This window comes from Diutina rugosa, assembly GCF_008704595.1.
Source record: "Diutina rugosa strain CBS 613 chromosome Unknown scaffold4_size502443, whole genome shotgun sequence".
NCBI classification, from domain to species: domain Eukaryota; kingdom Fungi; phylum Ascomycota; class Pichiomycetes; order Serinales; family Debaryomycetaceae; genus Diutina; species Diutina rugosa.
Window position 1 is genome coordinate 137,434 of NW_022995100.1, and position 19,415 is coordinate 156,848.

General features: G+C 51.6%; 10 protein-coding genes across 10 annotated transcripts in view; 3 read left to right on the forward strand and 7 right to left on the reverse strand. All coding sequences in view use genetic code 12, as the record gives it.

The window, feature by feature from the left end:
• Nucleotides 1-1,069, reverse strand: part of DIURU_001573 (uncharacterized protein) — a gene marked incomplete at both ends in the record, with an annotated part of 1,302 nt that extends 233 nt beyond the window's left edge. The window contains one exon of the mRNA XM_034154131.1: nt 1-1,069. This exon is cut by the window's left edge and continues 233 nt beyond it. Coding sequence (XP_034013531.1) covers nt 1-1,069 — 1,069 coding nt within the window.
• Nucleotides 1,070-2,558: 1,489 nt separating this feature from the next.
• On the forward strand, nt 2,559-3,155 carry DIURU_001574 (uncharacterized protein; the record flags this gene model as incomplete). The annotated part of the gene is made up of 1 exon (XM_034154132.1): nt 2,559-3,155. The coding sequence occupies one exon, from the start codon at nt 2,559-2,561 to the stop codon at nt 3,153-3,155; it is 597 nt and encodes a 198-aa protein (XP_034013532.1).
• A 543-nt stretch (nt 3,156-3,698) lies between these two features.
• On the reverse strand, nt 3,699-4,799 carry PEX7 (Pex7p; the record flags this gene model as incomplete). Its single annotated transcript, XM_034154133.1, has 1 exon — nt 3,699-4,799. The coding sequence occupies one exon, from the start codon at nt 4,797-4,799 to the stop codon at nt 3,699-3,701; it is 1,101 nt and encodes a 366-aa protein (XP_034013533.1).
• A 1,072-nt stretch (nt 4,800-5,871) lies between these two features.
• DIURU_001576 (GPI-anchor transamidase subunit) lies at nt 5,872-7,692 on the reverse strand (the record flags this gene model as incomplete). The annotated part of the gene is made up of 1 exon (XM_034154134.1): nt 5,872-7,692. One exon carries the CDS (start codon nt 7,690-7,692, stop codon nt 5,872-5,874), a length of 1,821 nt encoding a protein of 606 aa, XP_034013534.1.
• A 261-nt stretch (nt 7,693-7,953) lies between these two features.
• On the forward strand, nt 7,954-8,922 carry DIURU_001577 (uncharacterized protein; the record flags this gene model as incomplete). Its single annotated transcript, XM_034154135.1, has 1 exon — nt 7,954-8,922. The coding sequence occupies one exon, from the start codon at nt 7,954-7,956 to the stop codon at nt 8,920-8,922; it is 969 nt and encodes a 322-aa protein (XP_034013535.1).
• Nucleotides 8,923-8,951: 29 nt separating this feature from the next.
• Nucleotides 8,952-11,867, reverse strand: DIURU_001578 (isoleucine--tRNA ligase; the record flags this gene model as incomplete). The annotated part of the gene is made up of 1 exon (XM_034154136.1): nt 8,952-11,867. The coding sequence occupies one exon, from the start codon at nt 11,865-11,867 to the stop codon at nt 8,952-8,954; it is 2,916 nt and encodes a 971-aa protein (XP_034013536.1).
• A 190-nt stretch (nt 11,868-12,057) lies between these two features.
• CIT1 (citrate (Si)-synthase) lies at nt 12,058-13,251 on the reverse strand (the record flags this gene model as incomplete). Its single annotated transcript, XM_034154137.1, has 1 exon — nt 12,058-13,251. The coding sequence occupies one exon, from the start codon at nt 13,249-13,251 to the stop codon at nt 12,058-12,060; it is 1,194 nt and encodes a 397-aa protein (XP_034013537.1).
• Nucleotides 13,252-15,263: 2,012 nt separating this feature from the next.
• On the forward strand, nt 15,264-16,253 carry YVH1 (tyrosine protein phosphatase; the record flags this gene model as incomplete). The annotated part of the gene is made up of 1 exon (XM_034154139.1): nt 15,264-16,253. One exon carries the CDS (start codon nt 15,264-15,266, stop codon nt 16,251-16,253), a length of 990 nt encoding a protein of 329 aa, XP_034013538.1.
• Nucleotides 16,254-16,335: 82 nt separating this feature from the next.
• On the reverse strand, nt 16,336-16,965 carry DIURU_001581 (uncharacterized protein; the record flags this gene model as incomplete). Its single annotated transcript, XM_034154140.1, has 1 exon — nt 16,336-16,965. One exon carries the CDS (start codon nt 16,963-16,965, stop codon nt 16,336-16,338), a length of 630 nt encoding a protein of 209 aa, XP_034013539.1.
• An 828-nt stretch (nt 16,966-17,793) lies between these two features.
• On the reverse strand, nt 17,794-19,365 carry DIURU_001582 (uncharacterized protein; the record flags this gene model as incomplete). Its single annotated transcript, XM_034154141.1, has 1 exon — nt 17,794-19,365. One exon carries the CDS (start codon nt 19,363-19,365, stop codon nt 17,794-17,796), a length of 1,572 nt encoding a protein of 523 aa, XP_034013540.1.
• Between the last annotated feature and the right edge of the window lie 50 nt (nt 19,366-19,415).

Below are 19,415 nucleotides of genomic sequence, written 5' to 3' on the forward strand. Positions count from 1 at the left end.
CAGCAGCGGAATTGTTGCCGGTGGCTGGGGTCGACAGCGTCACCAGCTGCGCTTTCGGTTTCATTTGCGGGCGCTTCGCTGGCTGCGCCGTTGGGGCCGGTGACGTTGAAGACGGCGTAGTTCGACGGTATTGGGATGTCTGCTGCATGATCTTCTTCACGTTGATTGGCTTGGGCTTATTGTAGACGTAGGTTCGTGGTGACAGTGCTGCGGGTGCTTGTGGAGGGATCGGTGGTGGCAGCGGCAGCGCTCGCAGCGCCTCCATCGCCAGCTTGAACGGCTTTAGTTGGTCGAACTGCGGCGTCAATTCATTATCGACGTCGATGAGGTTGGCATTGTCGTTATTGTTACCGGTGGTTTCGACGTATTCGTGCTGGTCAAAGTCGGCAAAGGGGTCAGTCTTCACGGGGCGCAGCCAGATGGCCAACGCCGCCTCCAGTGCCTGTTTGTACTTTCTTCGCAGCCCAGGCGCTGCCGGCGCCAGTCCCAGCAGTCCCAGTTGACCCAGCAGCAGGCTCAGCGTCGTGCCGAGGGCAGGCGCCCGCAACAGTCTCATGAGATGTTTTCGGGGTCGCGGCGCCAGGGCTGATGTGTGCTGCGCTGGAGCCAGCGGTACCAGGGATGCTCCGGGGATCGCCATCGGAGACGACTTGTGTGGTGGCGCTGGCGGCGCTGTTCCCTCCGCCAGGTGCCTGCGAGCCAGCTCGTCCGCTCGGAGCTGGACCCGGATCAAATGCTTGACGTTTTCGTCTCTGATCTGCTTGAGCTGGTCCAAGATCTGCTCCTCCTCCGGCTGCAACTTCATGCGGTCGAACAACTCGAGTTTGTAGAGGGTCAGGGTGTGGAGCAGTTTCCACCCTTTGAGCGCCTGGGTGACGTCGCCCAGCTCCTCGTAGGTGAGGTTCTGGATCAGGTAGTTGCACACGTCAGTGTATGTCTGCTGGAGCTCCTCCAACGCCAGGAGGGTTGGGGGCTGTTTGCGGAACATTGCGGTGGTGGGTGGGTCGTCGACGGTGAGCTGGTTGCAAAATGCGAAGTGCGGCACGAGGGTGTTATGGCTGTGATCCATGGCGAGGATGGAGTGGTAGATGGTGATTTTGGGGGTCAGAAGTTAGGTGGTTCGGAAACTAGTGTGTTTTAGTTTTGCTAAGCACGCGGCTAGGCCGGCAATGGCCCACCAATGGCTGGGGATCAACCGGGCGCGGAGGCGAACCCAGCGAAGCAAATGCGTGGGAGGCCCGGCTAGCAGAGAAGCCATATAATAACAATGGGAAATTCCAGAAAATGAAATCGTCATAAAACAAGTAAAGTTTTAGATCGTTTTAACTAGCAAATGCTACTCGAGGAACAAGTTCCTCATTGCCGTTCCGTTATCTGCTTCGTAACCATTCGCTCATCGTCAGGCCGCGTTTGTCCCACAGCAACGAGCGATAAGCCATTGGCGACGTGATCTGGTGCTCCTCGGGAATCCGGTGCGCTCATAAACCATGCCAGTCATTTACTGGGTTGTCTACCACGTTTTCTAGGTGAACATGATCTGACCCTACTGGACGCTAGGTGGCGGGTGAGAGGCCAGGCGCCCTGAACGGATCAGTGTCAGCCTCGCCCGCCCCTCACTCAGCCGTGCCGCGAGCATTCAGTTGCTGCTCGTCCGTTTGCGACGGTGACTACGATAGAGGCAGATGTCGTGACTTTACGGGATACTAGGAGGGGGTATTCAAAGCCCTCGAAATACACTTAATAAGCCACAGTTCAATCTCCCGGCCGTTTTCAACAATGGGTACCACCAGCAGGCCGCTGGCACGCCCGGCCCGGCTTCTAATTTAATAGACAGCCCGGCGAGTTCGGGCGCCAGCGTCCCCTGTCTCTACCCCTGCCAAATCGGCCGGTGCAAATTTCTATCAATGAAGATCAAACTTTTCTCGCGCGAGCTTTTTATCGTCGCCGCCGATGCCACTTACCCGGACGTAGCCCCCAAGTGCGGGTGCGAGAACCCCAATTGGTAGCGCGGTGCTGGCAATTTGCAGCACAGTGTTATGATGAGCGACGCGGATCCCGGAACCTGTGTTCTTCCGCCATGAGGCTTCCCAAAACATCAGCGACACCGCTTTACTAGGCAGCCGCCGGCTTCGGAAAAACCACTGCTTCCGTCAACAATACACCTAATGTTTTCAACAACAACCATACCAATCCAATTACTCTTAGTTGCCGCCGCTTACGTTCTCTGTCATAATTTCTACATGGGAACGCGCTCGACTCGGTGACGCGTCGCTCTCGGCGTTCGCTTGCCAACCTAATTGCCCCAACCTTGTTTGCAAACCTTATTCTCTGTCCCTGAATCGGCACCCGCCTCTGCCTTCGCCGACGGAAGGGTAACTTAACCCTTGCCGATGCTTTGTTCGATCGGTGGCCGTCGGCGAGTTACGGTGCCCTGCTTCCCCCGCACGCGCGCCCCCCAGCTGTCAGCGAAAGGCACAGCACGCCGCCGCCGCCATCGATACCCTCCACGTATCTCTGTACCTGTTTCGCCGTTCTCCCTTGATCGTTGTTCCCTGGCCATGGACGTTTCCACAGTACTCGGCTACGTGTTCAACTTGGCGCTGAGCGTGTTCGGCGTCGTGTTCCGGCTGCTGCTCACCGTGCTCCTCTGGCTCTCCCACAACTACCCTGGCGCCCTCAACGCCATCTTTGCCATCGCTGGCATCTATACCGCCTACAAGATGGGCCGCCGCTTCGTCTCCATCTGGATCGGGTTCATGGTGATGGCGCTCAAGTTCTTCGCCATCAATGTCACGTTGATTGCCTTGGTACTTCTCTACTTGCGCGGGCCTGACCGCTTGCTCAACAACGATATCCCCATGGTGCTGCTGTGGTGGACGATGTCCCAGTCGCAGTTTTCCAACGTCGCCCGGGCGGGGTCGTTCCTTGCCTCCATACCTCGCCACACCGACGGCGACGCTAACCCCGTCTCGGACGAAGAGGTCGTCGACTACCTTGAACAAGTCAGAGACCGCATGGAAAACCCCGACGAGGTGTCGTTCGACGACGTCCAGGACATGGTGAACCAAGGGTGGCAGTACGTCCAGCACGCCAACATCGACTGGCGCGATGTCGGCTCCAACTTGTACCAGCAGTGGGCCGCCCGCAACGCGTAGCCGCCGCTGTATACGCAAATTTTCTATAATGTAATACCAACAATTATACGATACTCCCATCAGGGTTCAATTTCCTATTCACCCACCGCCTTGTGTTCAATCTCGAAAAACAAATAAAGGCGGACGTCTGCGTTTTGAGGCGAAATATTCTGTGCTATAGATTTGTACCACCACTGATGTTTGAAGACCGCCTTTGCTCTATTCCTAATGCGATTGCATGGCCTTCAGCATTGGGCTCAGGCGGACACTAACGTCCAGAGGCGGCAACAAGAACAAATTCACCAACAATTCTTCGATGCCACCACAAGAACGATATTAATGGCTGCTTCGTATTCCTCGTCCAGGACACAAACAGTTCTTCTCTCAGCTATCGGCTGTCGGCATCATCGAAGATCATCGCCAGGCGCTTAGTCGTTAACTGGAGAATGTGTCAGCAGTGCTTGAGGAATGTGTCAGTAGTAACAGAATGTGTCAGTTGTTGTAGAAATTACAACTCGTATTCGTCGTGGTGTGTGTGTATTTGATGCTTTGGAGTGCCAAAGCTTAAAGTCTATGTGAGTCCCACACGTACACCATCTCGTCCCACCCCGTGGTGGCGACCCACCCCGGCTGGCCCCATAAGCTGTAGTCGCAACCAATGACAAACTCGCGGTGCTTGCCCATCACCCCAAGCGCCCCGCCGTTGAACAGGCGCCCCAGGTCGCTCTCGTCACGCCACACCCGTGCCGTCATGTCGTACGACACCAGCACCAACTCGTGCCCGTCGTGGGGGCTCCACTGACACTTTCTCACGGCAAACTGGTGGCCAATGAACTCGTTTACGGGAGTAGGGCCCCGGATATTCGCCTGGCCGGCGCCCACCATCCGCAAGTCCCATACTCTCACCGCCTTGTCAGTGCCTCCCAGACAAATCACTGTAGGCCGGTACTTGTTCCAATCGCAGGAAAGAGCCTCCATGCCATTGTGGGCAATAAATTCTTGCTGGAGCGGTTGGGGAGCACGGATGTCCCATATTTGCACTTTCAGACCACCGTTGCACGACATGAGCACTTGCGGCTGGTGGGGGGAGAAAATGGCAGTGTATACGCACTGACTAGGGTTTGCAGTGCCCTGGTGCTGTTTTTGATGGCTCATGGGTACTGACAGCTGAGCGGTAGCGGTGTTCACCCCCACAGGACCGGCAGGACCAGGGGGACCTTGTGGCATCGCCAGTTGCAATGTCACCAACGATTGGACACGGTCAGCGGACCACACTTTTATCAGCCCGTCCCACGATGCCAGAGAGAACATCTGTTTATCCCTCATGTTCCAATTGACGCTGAACACTTCTCGCGTGTGTTCGTGGTAGTTCATCACCGGGAATTGCGCCACGGTAGCGTCGAACAACTTAATCAGGCCGTCACCACTGGCCACCGCTACCTGGTTTTCGTTTAATTCACTCCAGGCAACGTCAAAAAGTCCGTCCTGAGTCTCCCACAGGATCGGGGAGATGATATTGCCCAGCGGGTCAATCTGTAGGATGTAGAGGCGTCCGTTCCCCACGAGCCCGTAGTTCGCCGCGGTGGCCACGGCAAGCTTATCGTCGAAAAAGGGCAGGTACTGAACGCCGTAGCCGTTATAGCCCTGGGTCCGGAAGGCTAGCATTTGCGGGATCTGGAGTGGAGGTGGATGGTCTCTAGTATAATCGCGGGGTTGTCTCACGTGAGCACCACCGAGTACCCGAGTACCGAGTACCATAGATATTTAAGAAAATGAATAGGCTGAAAGTAACCAAAATCATTTTCTATTTGCTTCATCAGTTGATTAAAAGCTGATGGAATCTTTATGCAATTGTCGCCCTCACGAGAACTACTACCATTCATAAGCGTCTGTGTATTAGCATTGTTGATTGCCCTAAAAAAATAATTATGAAAAAAATAGATTGAGTTTGGGTTTATGAAAATTGCAGTATTGAGAAGATTTGTGATCAATGAGGACGTCGAATAGGCAATTGTGTGGTTCGAGCATCAACCACAGGCATCACCTAACTTTCGCCACGAGATTTCAGCCTCACCAGGCAGGAGCCAGCCCGAGTGGCGTCAAGCGAGTGTTTGGTTCTAACATCAACTCCGATCATGAACTCAATGCAACGCAAATAATAGCTCTCGTCTCGGCAGCGGTAGTCTCATAGCACACGCCTTTTAGTTTTGGATCCACTCGGTATTCATAGTCGGGGAATCATGATTGACACCATTTCTAGGGGAGGACGCCACCCGTACTTATACCCCAAGGTGGCGACATCTACGTTTTATTTTCTGAAGGGTTGGTGACAGACCGTTGTCCGGCTAACGAGGCATGCCTGACCTCTTCCCCTCACCCACCTCGCGATTGTCTCGATCGTCTATGTGCTATGCCATGAAAATGAATTCATCGTATACGGTTTAGTGACGGTTTTATTGCAAGGCGTAGTCGACCAAGAGCATTCACCAACTAAGCTAAAACAGGTCCAAACTATTTGTCGTCAGCTGGTAGCCATTATCAAATAGCATTTACCTGCTGTCGCATCCTCACCCAGGACTGTGATGAGGGGACTCGGTTGACGAGTCGGGAAGTGGAATGGGAACGACACTCCTCCAACGTGGAAATCACAGTAATACGCGAGAGAACGAGCTACGAAATTTTCGGAGTCCAGCTGTAGTGTGAATTACTATAATTGTGTTATTAAAGTATAGTGTAGTTATGCTGCCTTCACCTTTTTAGCTTCCTTCGCCTCCTTAGCTTCCTTGACTTCCTTAGTGGCTTGGGGACGGGTCTTCTTGATGGGGGTGGGCACGGCTGCGGCCAATGCCATCCCCAACCAACCGGGTAACCACCCAAGCACCACCACGTACCAGGTCCAGCATTGGACCTCAGACCACGCTGTTAACAAGCCCCGTAAGAGCACCGCTCCGCCTTCACCAGTGAACCAGCCGGTAGCGCCAATGGCGACGAATGGATTGGAAACAGCCAAGCAACAGGCAATTCTTATCCGATCCTTGGAGGTCAACGGTCCTTGGTTGATGATGGGGGCCACGAAGATGAGGGGTAATGCCACAAGCCCCACAAGCAACGCAAGGGCAAAGTGGACGATCAAAAGCGCCGTAATGAGCATCGAAATGTAGAATAAGGAGAGACCGATGATCGACGATTGCGTGGGACGTGAGATCAGGATCGGCACCATCCGAGTCACCGGAGCCAACGACAACACCACCCCACTGATGATGCCCACCACCAACAATAGCTGAGCGGCAACAATGCCTCCGCTCTGAGCGATCCAGGGCAACACCACACTCATCGTCCACGAGAACACCATGATTGAAGTGAACCCGGTGAGAGTGGTGGTGATGTGGCTGAAGTAAGCCTCAACCAGAACTTGAGACCCCAACAACGCTACCAACAGGGCAAGCGCGTACGCCACTGCCAAAAACACCGCCGCCGGCAAGTAGGTACCAATCAGCACAAAGTTCCGCCGCAGCAACAAGAAGTAGAAGAAGAACGACTGGTGGAACTTCTCTAGCAAGTTGTTCACTGAACGGAATGTCTGGTCGACGATACGGCCAAACTGAGTGATATCGTGACCCTCGTCACCGACGGCCCTGATGGTAAACGCTTGAATCAGCCACCCACTGAATGCTTCACAGCCTTTAGAGGTTTGCGGCGTCAACCCTGCCACTGCTAAGTGGACAATGCCCCGGATTAACGTCCGCAAGCGGGAGTAGTATGTGTTTTTGGTGAGCTCAAGGTTAGGGGTATCCTGAATGCTCACGTGAATGTTCTCGTGGTAACCGACAGTGTTAGCGGTATTAAGTAAGTCCAAGTTGGGGAGCTGACCGTTAAGACCTTCGTAGAACATCTGGTAGTAGTCAAAGTGGTCGTTAGCGCTCGCATACTCCATGACGATGGCGGCATCGATGGCCCCCGCGTTAAGCGGCAACAGCGTGTGGTAGGCATCGACCCATTGTCGCAACGGCACCCTCAGCAGCTCGGGGAACACCACGACGATGTTCCGTGACCAGATCAGCATCCGCAGGAAGTATCGCATGAGCGCCATCCCCAACGCCAACGCCCCGACGTTGTAGTGGCCGTCACTGGTGTACCACGGCACCGTGAGCACCACGGCCTCGGTGTCGTCGCCTCGCGGAGCGTGCATCACCCCGTATAACGTGGTACTGTTGACGCTGTTGTGGTGGATGTCGGTGGTGAGACCAATATCGTCGAGCCACCCTTGGACGATCAGCTGGCGCTCGCCGTAGTCCATCAGCTCCATATTAACAAGCTCCGAGCGGAAGCCACGGACATAGTTCCACTCGGATTCCCGGAAATACAGCGTCACTTGGCCCGGCATCAACGCGTTCTCGGAGATGTAGGTTCGGCGGTACTGGCCCTCGAGCGGGAGCACCGCGAGCCACACCACCAGCGCCATCGCCACAAGGAACAGGATGACGGGGAGGTACCGCACCGCCTTGGGGATCACCTGGTGCTTGTGTATAAGCCGGATGACCGTCTCTGCTAACGCCATGGTGTAAGGACAACGCGCGCCCTCCACCGCGACTAAGAACAAAATGTCGTGGGGTAGGCGAGAGGTAGTGAGATTTATGGGTTGGCCAAAACAAAGTGATCGAAACAATTTGAGAACTAACTGACTTAATTCAGTTGCAATGGATTTTAATCACTAATTATCTTCTTTGATTATTGCTAGATTCTCTTAAATAATTAGTCACGCAAGCGTGCGATTAGTGTGGTAGATGGCTAGCCTGCGAATACTATCTCCCCCCAAAAAATGCCTACCACGTTCAAACAGGCAGTCACCGCTATCCGACGACTACCGGTGGATACCGTTACCCTCAACCGCATAGTTGCTTCAGTCAAAAGTCAAGTCAAACAGGCCCGCAACCCTCAGGACCTCCCCCGCCTATACCGGAGCTGGATCTCTCTCCAGCGCCAATTGGTTGAGGATGAGCGATGGCTGCTGCTATCCGACGTACTTGACCGATGCTATAAACGACCGCCACAGTGGTATCATCAATTCCGATCCGTGTCTCCTGTACAGCTCAAACCGTTTTGGCCCCAAGTACACCTCATCGATGAATTTGGCACCGAACCAGCACTACGAAAATACCATGAGGCTCAAGCTTTAATTGGCGCAAGCAATACCTCGTGGCTCCGCCAGGGACCGGGAGAACTGCCTTTCACTATGCTCCGCAAGTACGGCTCGGGAGTGTCACTATACGAACAGCTCACGGATAAAGCGGTGAAGTTGACTCGGTTTGTGCTGCATAATCAGCTGAGACTAGCCGCCAAACGCAATATCAAGCCCGAAGTGTCGTATCCCACCGATCAATATGCTCTTCCCTTGAGTGCTAAGCGACAGAATAATATATTCGTCAAGAAGATCCGAGAAGTGAAGCAATTAGTCACTCAGTTTGTGCCGTTAGCGAAGTATGATTTGGATTGGCTCATCACTGTGGCATCAACTCCATTGGAGAGCTCTGAAGTGGCGATTAACCCCAACTTCTTTCGGTACATGGAGCGTAAAAGAGAAATCGAAAAGGAACAGCTACTGCCGAAACTTCGAGCTAAACGCACCAAATGGTGGATTCCCACCGAGCATAATATCCGCAAGCATTATCGAAGTTACGTTACTCGACAGTTCTTCATCGATGACAGTGGCAATTACCAACTCAGTCCCATGGATAACTTTTTCCATAACCAAAAGCCATTGACTGAGGCATTACACGAAGACCAATGACGTAATAATCTTAATATTTACAGGTAGAGTTAGCTATTTACAACCGCATCACACTTCTGGCACAACGTCTCCGGCTCAGGAGCGATAAACTTCCAGCACCGAGGGCATTTGGCGTGAGGCGAACGAACAATGTCGACCACGTCCGATGAGGAGAGCACCTCCGATTCAGGGGGAGTATTGACTTCGACTTCAGACACGAGGAAGTAGTCGTCGAGCCATTGTTGATGCTTGGCAATGACGGGCGAGTCCAGTTTGAGGTGGAGCTTCAACTCCAACTTATTCTTGAACCCACCGTCGTTTCGGAGTTGTTCCATTTGGCGGTATACTTGGTCTCTAAGGGCCCAAATTTCAGCAAATTCAGTCTCAACTTCAGGGTTGTGGAATTGTTGGGGCACTTGGTAATACGACCACGGTTTGTGGAAGGGAGTGGGCTCATCAATATTAAACAATTGACGGTACTCATGCCATACTTCCTGGACCAAAATCGGTTGAATGGGAGCCAAGATCGAGAGATACACTTTAGCAACTTCGGCAATGACCGTTTGAATAGCTCGGCGGCGAGAAGAGTCGGCAGCATCAGTATAAAGACAATCCTTGGAGATGTCAAAGTATAACGCACTGAGCTCAGTGTTCATATTAGTGTTGAGATCATTGATAATCTTTTGGTAGCCATGGTCCTCAAAGTTGGTAATGGCCCGTTGTTGAAGGGTGGCTAACTTAGACAACACGTACTTGTCCAAGGGCGCAAGGTTTTCGTAGTCCACCGGTTGCTTGAATTGGTATAAGTTGCCCAAAAGGAACTTGAACGTTACCCTCAATTTCTTCACGGTTTCAAATACTCGTGAGAGCACTTCGGGACTGACAGCGACATCACTAGTGTAACTCAGCGACGCCACCCAAAGACGAAGGCCATCGGTTCCCAAAGCCGGTAAGAAAGGTTTGCCACCACCGGCCATGGCATGAGCGGGGGAAATGACATTCCCCTTTGACTTAGACATCTTTTGACCCGATTTGTCTAACGTAAAGCCATGGGTAATGATCTTGGCGAAGGGAGCCACCGGTTTGAAGTTATCGCCGCCAACGCCCGAACTGACGATCTTATTAAGCAAGGACGATTGGAACCAGCCGCGGTGCTGGTCACTACCTTCGAGGTATATATCAGCCAATGGCTCGTCGTTAGAGAAGCCTGCTTCCACTGGAGACGAGAGAAGCGTCGTCCATGACGTCCCCAGGTCAAACCACACGTCCATCGTATCTTTACCCTTGACGTAGTCAGCACCATTGACCCCTTCCGGTAACCATCTCAGTATATCGTCTTCTTCAGTGAACCATTCATCGGTACCGAACTCGTCGATCTTGGCGATGATGTGGTCAACCACGGCTAGACTTTCCACCGGTTCATCGGTGTGTTTATTGTAAACGATAGGTAAAGGCACCCCCCAAGTCCGTTGTCTGGAAATACACCATTCGTTACGGTTTTGCACAAACAGCAGCAATCTGTTCTTACCCAGTTGGGGCACAAATTCGACGTCGTCCAATGCCTTACTGGCCACTTGCTTGATGCGTTCGACGTTAACAAACCATTGAGGGGTAGCTCGTTGAATCACGGGAGTCTTCGATCGCCAGTCGTAAGGGTAGGAGTGGATGAACTTCTTGTTCACATGGTAGATCATATCGTTCTCAGTCATAAGGTTGATGACATTGGCGATGGTGGCACCAGCAGTGACTTTAGCGTCGGCGAGGCCATGGTACCCTTTAGGGATATTATCTTTGATGTAGCGCCCTTCCCCATTCACTGAGGAAGCAATTAAGAACCCATGGTTTTTACCAATGAGGTAATCTTCACCACCATGGGCAGGGGCAGTGTGCACTAAACCGGACCCAGCCGCTGCGGATACGTGGTCACCATGGATCACGGGGAATTCCTGAGTAGTCTGGGACGCAGGGTGGACGTATTTCTGACCCAATAATTCCTCACCGGTGATGGTAACTCCGTCAACAACTTCATAATCGTCATGAAGCTTAGCCACCAGCTCCGCAAGCTCAGTGGCAACCACCAAGTGTTCTCCAGTGGCTTTATTGCGTACTAAGCCGTAGTCAAAATTCCGGTTGATACAGATACCTTGATTAGCAGGAATCGTCCAGGGCGTCGACGTCCAAATTAAAAGCTTAATCGACGATATTTGCGGTACTTGGCTTTGAAGTTTGGTGGTAAGCTCCAGCAGCACCATGGGGAACTTAACAAAGATAGCCGTGCTCTTATGCTTTTCGTTATATTCCAACTCGGCTTCGGCGAGCGCTGTGGTCGTTTCACACCCCCACCACACTGGTTTCAATTGACGCGTCAAAAGCCCGTTTTCCATCAATTTGCGAAACACTTTGAGTTGGCTGATTTCGTAGTCATGAGTCATGGTGATATAAGGCTGACTGAAGTCGGCCATGATGGCAAACTCCTTAAACTGAGTGCGCTGCTTGTCAATCATCTCCAGAGCTAAAGCTCGACACGTAGACCGAATCTCACAAGCAGTAAGAGTCTTCGGGTCTTGCTTGGCCGCAATGTGACGTTCCAACGCCTTCATCTCAATGGGAAGCCCGTGGCAGTCCCACCCGGGGCGATAGTTGATGCGCTTACCAGAGTAAAGAAGCTCCCACCGGTTGATGATGTCCTTGAGGATTTTATTAAGGGCATGACCCATATGGAGATCACCGTTGGCATAAGGAGGACCATCGTGGAGAGTAAATTGGGGCACACTGGCACGAGCCTGCCACTGCCATTGGTAGATGTCGCTGGAGGTGGTATCGATGAGCTGGCTGCGAGCGTCTCCTTGAGGGATTTTCGGACCGAAGGCTGTCTTAGGAAGCTGGAGGGTCTTAGAGTAGTTGACTTTATCACTTCGAGCAATCGTCGAGCCGTGGAGCCGGCGGATCGCTAGCCCTCTTAGCATCGGAGGATTGAAAAATTCGCGCTACCATCCGATAACAAATATCACCAAATGAGTCAAGCCTGGGGTAGCGAATTTCAAAAAGTAGTATCGCGACGACACTCTACAGTGAGTTTGTCCTAAATACAGGTTCATATTTCTCAACATAACTACGTAATAAATAGCGAATAAATAATTCGATGCGGCATCAGACCTAGTTCTTGGCGATGTTCTTCACCAATTCCATGTACTTTTCGGTGGAGAACGACTTGGGTCTTTCAATGGGCATACCAACACCTCTGTCGATGATCAATTGAGGCAAGACACCGAAGGCTCTCGAGACACCGAACAAGACGGTGTAGAACGATTCTTCGGTCAAGCCGTAGTATTGAAGAAGGACACCCGAGTGCGAGTCCACATTGGGCCAGGGGTTCTTAGTCTTACCGTGCTTGGTCAACACGCCGGGGGCGACTTCGTAGATGTTCGAGACCAACTTGAACAATTCGTAGTCGGGCATGTGCTTAAGAGCGAATTCTCTTTGGGCGGTGTATCTGGGGTCGGTCTTTCTCAAGACGGCGTGACCGTAACCAGGAACGACTCTGCCGGCGTTCAAGGTTTCCCACAAGTACTTTTCGATGTTTTCCTTAGAGTAGTCACCCTTGAGTTCTTCTCTCATCTTGAACAACCATTCCAAGACTTCTTGGTTGGCTCTACCGTGCAAGGGACCGGCCAAACCGTTAAGACCAGCGGCCAACGAGAGGAAAGGCGACGACAAGGCCGAACCAACCAAGTGGGTGGTGTGGGCGGAGACGTTACCACCTTCGTGGTCGGAGTGGATGGTCAAGTACAATCTCATCAATTCAACGAATTCCGAGTTGCCACCGAAACCCAAAAGGGAGGCCAAGTTGGCACCGTAGTCCTTCTTGGGGTCGATCGAGGCGGGCAACTTGCCGTCGTGGAAGACGTTTCTGTAGATTCTGGCGGCAATGTTGGGCAACTTAGCCAACAATTCGATCGAGTCTTCGTAGGTGTACTTCCAGTATTCCGACTTGTGGACACCCTTGGCGTAAGCCTTGGCGAATTGCGATTCCGATTCCAAAGCGTTCACGGCGATCGAGAATTGAGCCATGGGGTGCAAGTTCGAGGGGCACCGGTCGATCAATTCTTCGACGTGCTTGGGCAAAGCCGATCTGGCGGCCAATTCTTCAGAGAAGGCCTTGGTTTGGGCGACGGAGGGGACTTCGCCGGTGACCAACAACCAGAACAAGGCTTCGGGCAAAGGTTCTTCACCACCTTCGGCCTTGGGCAATTCCTTTTGGATGTCGGGGATGGTTCTGCCTCTGAATCTGATCCCTTCAATGGGGTCCAAGACGGAACCTTCCCAGACGAGGCCCTTGATACCTCTCATACCACCGTACGATTGTTCGAGCAAAACTTCACCAATAACCTATAACTGTTAGTAATCTTAGAATGTCAATTTCGTGAACAGTGGCTGCAAATACGTCAGTGCGCATCGACGTTTTTTCCCCGGCTCCGAAAGAACTCCGAAGAAAAAAAAAAAACGGTGCGCGGATAGGACGAGGGGCAGCCACACTTAGGAAAGGATCGGGATACATACGGTCTTGCCATATTCCTTCTTGAATTGCTTGATGGTTTCAGCTTGTTCGGGGAGGAGTTCCGACAATCTTTGCTTCAAAGTCTATAATCGTTAGTCAATTGATCGGGGAGGCACCCTCGCCATTTAATGGTGGGATCAATGGAGGAAAAACACGTACGGGTTCGGCAGTAGCGTAGGTTCTGGTACCGTTCAAGGCGGTCTTAGCAAGGTTAGCGGTTCTGATAGATCTCAAAGCAGACATTCTGACGAATTCTTCCTTAGCAACAGAAAAAAATCTGGCGGGTCGATTGTCACTTCTTTTATGTATTTCACCCGTGTGCAGGATGCATTTCGTGGGCCAATGAGAGGCGCGATTTTCCCGAGAGACCGAGAACCGATATTAGAGTGTCGCCGTGAGCAATGGCGACACGCCCGTCGGAGCCACTTTGGGCCGTGCTGGAGTACCCGACCCCACCGAACGCCGTTGGCCATTGTTGTCGCCATTTTATCGGCGGTGACAATCTTTTTCACTCGTAATGATTTGATTCGCCCGTCACCCGACGGTTGCCGAACACCGCTCCCATGTGATAATTTGCCTCTACGTAGATCGCTCGTCCGGTAGTATTGTCGTGGCGTCCCATAAGTTTATCTGCCACTTGTCATTGGTGAACCCATCGGTGTAATCTTGCGTGGTTTTACACGGACTGCAAACCTGGGGTATGCACTAAACTTTCCGTGATCAGGGGACGTGAGCTTCGCCTTCCCGTGGCTACTGTTGCTAATTTGACGGGTGGTGGTTGTGATATTCCGACCTCTACCAAACCTATACATGCCTTTGATTCCGTGGTAGCAGTTACCCCACGATCGACGGCAATCTGTAGCTGACAAAAATACCCTCATCTGCCGTATGAGCCTATTATCGTCGGGCGGACTTGCCGTGGCTTATGCGGTTGCGAACGTTGGGCCCAAAACTTTTTCGTTGGTTACATCGTCGGAGCAATTTGCCGAGGGCTAATTAACCACGCCCTCGGCTACTACGGAACAGGGTCGATCCAGCATGAAATGGGCTATTGTTTGACCACTCGGCCGCTACCGTCGCCAATGCCAGTTTTCTTTGTTATTACATGGTGCTACGGCGATTGTTTGTCCGGCGATTAACACTCGCGCTGCTTCGGATCCATCTCGGACTTGGTTACGATACCTTTCAGGCCCAACCCCAGACTTATAACCGAAAATATGACGAATTTCTGGGGTCATGGCAAAAAGTGCTTGGCCACCATTTAGCATCGTCCGATTATAAACACCAGCCATTACCATGAGACCCCGATAACCTTGTGCTTACCCCGGTAAATCCAGCAACGGCTGCATCAATTTGTCGCTTCCGCTCCGAAGGGTCACACACACACACACGCCGACAGCCACAGCGATTCCACCATCTGTAGTTTCTCGTAGCCGCCGAAATCTGCAGTGGACATATATGTCCTTGCCACCTTGTTTAGCGCCAGCAGCACCACTGGCAAAATTTCGCTCGTGTCACGCGTCAAGTGGGGCATCCCCGTGCGATGTCCACCTTAAATTGCCTTAAACCACGGTCACCCGGTCGCGATGACGTCGACGCGACCCCGCGACGGTGCCCCGCGCTGACCAGCAAACCCCGAACGATCATCAGCCACAAATTGTTGATGAGACCGATGAAGTTTGTTTGAAGTTAGATGTGTTTTCCAATTTGGTGCATTTCACATCATCGATGGCCGAATTTGGGCTACCCCACGTAATGGGCCCGAGCTCATCGCATAGTCGCACACCATCACGACTGAACCCAGATGATTTGGCGGATCCTCGGAGGTATCTACTTGGGAGATATCGCTGCCACACAGCTGGCTGACGACCTCAACCAAGTGACCCATGTGCTTCTGATAGTCAACGGGCCGGTGCTGTTGGCTACTGACAAATCTCATTTACACATTGACATCGAAGATGAGCCGCTGGCAAACCTCATGAAACACTTACCGGAGGCGATGAAGTTCATTGATCTGGCATTGTTTCCCGATGGCGATAAGCTGAATCCCAAGAAACACCAGGGAGCCGTGCTCGTCCACTGTGCCCAAGCAGTGCTGCGGTCAGTGGCAGTGATTGTTGCCTACCTCATGTACAACTACAAGTTGTCCTACAAAAATGCTCTCTACGCAGTGAAACGGAAAAAGGAAGATGTAGAGCCTAACGAAGGGTTCGCCGTTCAAGTGGAACAGTTTGGTGCTTGGGACTTTAAGGTTGATGAAGACTCAAAGGAGTACCTTGAGTTCCTCATTCAACTCTCGCTTGCCCGTGATCCTACAGGTGAAGAATTGCGTCTGATGAAAGTTTATAAACCTCGGGAAGCTCGGTATACTGAACTGTTTGATTTACGGTGCAAACGGTGTCGCCACACCCTTGCCACTAATGACGATGTCGAACCTCACGAACAACCGGGCCCTGACCTGAAACAAGCCAAATTCATTAAGACCGCCGGTTGGAAACGGTGGGTCGTGTCCACTGAAGAAGCCCTGAGTGACTGCTCCCACTGGTTCATGCCTGAACCCGCCGCCTGGATGGCTCCTGAGCTCGAGTCACAAGAGCTTGAAGGCAAGTTTCTCTGTCCTAAGTGTGAAGCTAAAGTGGGTGGCTACTCGTGGCAGGGGCTGAGGTGTCTGTGTGGTCGGTGGATGGTACCAGCGATCCATCTTAGTACTGCAAAAGTCGATAAGATGGTGAAGCTTGATTTGGGGGCAATCAAGGTAGAGCATGATACGGTTAAGGAAGCGAAACAAGTATAGATATAGAGGGTTAGTTTTTCCATTTAATTTAATGAGAAGGGTACGAATGTTTCTTTCTAAGCAAAGCCTGCTTCACATATAGTTAAATATCCATATCCATCAGCACTTCAGGATCTTCAGCTACCGGCCGCCGGCTAGACACTCTCAGCAGTGTTTGCAGTGTGGTTGGCGGTGCTAGCAGTACAAGCTCGAGGCTGTGATCCGGTTGGTATTCGACTTCGTCAGCCATGAACCCGTCATCGTCATTTTCTTCATCACTGAGAAATGCCAGATCTTCAGCAATGGCACCGTCATCCATATCCACTACATCAGCATCAAGATCGGCTTCAGGGAAAGATGTGGCAATAGTAATTCCTTCGTGGGTATTCTCGGCAGTAGCTTCGGCAGAGGACGGTGCCAGGTTCAACGAGCTCATCTCTTTAGTTCTATCAGCTTCAATTTCACCAAGGGTTCTGCCAATACCCACGGGACGTATCGTTGTGTACCCTGTGGACCCGATCAGCTTCAACTCGTCCATTTTGCGGTGTACCAACGGAGTGATGAGGCTGTATCGTGATCGCCGGTTGGTGCTGACCTCAATGGTGTATTCTAGCTCACGTTCGGAGCCGCCAGGAGCATCGGGAGAGAATGCCGATAATGGTGGAGCGTAGAACGCCCGCTGGTTCTCGCAGGGTTTGTTCTCGTACGCCAAATGAATGTGGGGAGTGTACATGACGATGGATGGATGAATGAGTGTATGGACTGTCAATCGCGATTCAGGAATCAATTGACGACCAATGGATGCATATACTCTCAGCGTTGGAAAGTAGCGTCAGCTTTCCAGCGGTGAGCGTTGGGGGTATCGAGTGATTCAATAATAGGTCGCAGTGCGAAGATACGAGAGTGAAGAGAATGAAAAATGGAAACTTCGAGGAATTGTTGCTGTAGTAGGCTGACGATGAAAGACTATTTTCAATTATATCAATAGAAAGGAAATTTTTGAAGGAAAACAAACATTTCCCGCGTAAAGAGTGGCGGTACCTGGTGATGACGTCATCGAGATAACGATCGCGGATCAACTGATTTAGCCGCCCTACCAGGAGTTAAAAAATCTCAACAAAACAGAACTTCGATCGATTTCTGCTTCCACTAAAAATTGAACAACCAACCATGGAAAGCGCTGAAGTGACACGAGGACCTCAGAAGTTCGTGAAAGCTATGTTGGCTTCATGCTCACGCGATGCTCATAAAAATTAAACTTTGAGGTTAAATTTGTTGTCGACCAGTTAAGCTTTTTAGCAGACAAACCCAGTTATATTTTGTAAACCAACGACACGCTGACAGTCGGTTTGATCAAAATTTGGATAGCTCGATTACTAGAGTTCAAGTGAATTTCAACGAAAACTCCATACTGGCGAAAGGGAACCTAAGAGTGTTTTGTCATTATAGAATTATGCATTAGTTTTTGTCATAAATATAGGGACATTATAAAAAATCTTACAAACCTCTATTCATTAAGGAGATTGACCATCCAACAGCCGGCTTGTTAATTAAGCACCGCTTACGGGTGTTCTGCGTCAGGAGTAGCCTCGGTCGGCTTCAGCTCTCGTCTCCGGTGGATCATCTGCTTGACAAAGAAGATAGCACCCACGACTACCCCAAGACCAGCAAGCCCCATACCCATGTAGTAGGCATTGCGGATACCATGTTTGGTTCTATCGAGACCTTCAGGCATATTCTTTGTCTTGTAGTACTCCACCGTACCGGCAATACCCAATCCGATAGAGATGGAGTAGTTGACCACGGTGGACACGAGCGAGCCTGCTACCCCTTGTTGAGCAGGAGGGAACGCTGCACTAAGAATAATGACCCCAGCGGGGAACGACATGTCCATACCAAACGGCTGGAGAATGTTCAGCACAAAGTGTTGCCCCCAATACGTCTGACCCCAGTGACGTAAGCCACCGACGACAATGCCAGAGAAGAAGGCTATCATGGACATTAACATGATGAACGACAGCGGGAACTTGCGAAGAGCGAAAGTAGTACCGATAGCGGCAATGACCCCGACAATGCCACAGGGAATAAACTCGACCGCTTGGATGATAAGCAGTTCGTGCTCAATAAGGTCACCCACACGGTACTGGTAGTAAAGCCACACACCGAAACATGACCACCCACACCCGATACAAGCGAGCACAAACCCGGTCTCACCTCTGAATGCCACTCGAGGAATTAACGGATCAGTGGCGATGTGGAGTTCAACGTAAACGAATGCCACAAGCATCACGATACCGACAATGAGTAAAACGTACACGTACACCTTCTCCCAACCAACATTGGGACCCTGGTTCCAGGCAAAATTGAGAAGAATCAACCCCAGGACCCCGACCACCAGCCCCAACCAGTCAAACAGCTTTGCTTGCTTGTTGCCGATGTGCTTAGGCACAATCAAGATGGAACTGGCAGCAAGCACGATAGAGACAATCCCACAGGTCCAGAAAGTCCATGGCCACCAAGAGAATTGGGCAAAGATCGCGGTGAAAATGGCACCAAAGCAGAACCCACCAGGAGCGACAGCACCAAAGATACCAAGACAAACGTTGCGTCTTAAACCCACAGGGTAGTATGAAGCAATGATAGCTTGGGTATTGGGCATGGTAATGGCAGGACCCATACCCTGAAGAGCTCGACAAACATCAAAGAACACGGCACTGGTAGTGAAGCCAGAAAAGCCACTAACAAGGGAAAACACACCGAACCAAGCATGGCCAACCACGTACATCAACTTGTAACCGTACATGTCACCAAGGCGGCCGGATATGAGAATAAACGTCCCCACCGTCAACGAGTAGGCAGCAGCAAACCACAGCACTTCGCCGGGTTTATCCGCCACATGAAACAGTTCCCCAATCTTGGTAGCAGCCACCATCGTTTGAGCAACTCCGGCTTGGGTTAAAAGCTGGGACATACACATGAGAAACATGAATGCCAACTCTCTTATGGTGCTGATTTCATCACTGGGCGGCTGAGGAATCGAGCACGCCACCTCTTGATCGTCTCCATTAGCCTTTTCAGGTTCCGCCTTGTCGATGCTAGTCATGCTTTCCACCACTGCCGAGACAGCGGGCATCTCTCAGCCATATATATTGTAGAGTATTGCTGCACGCTCGGGGCCCGGTC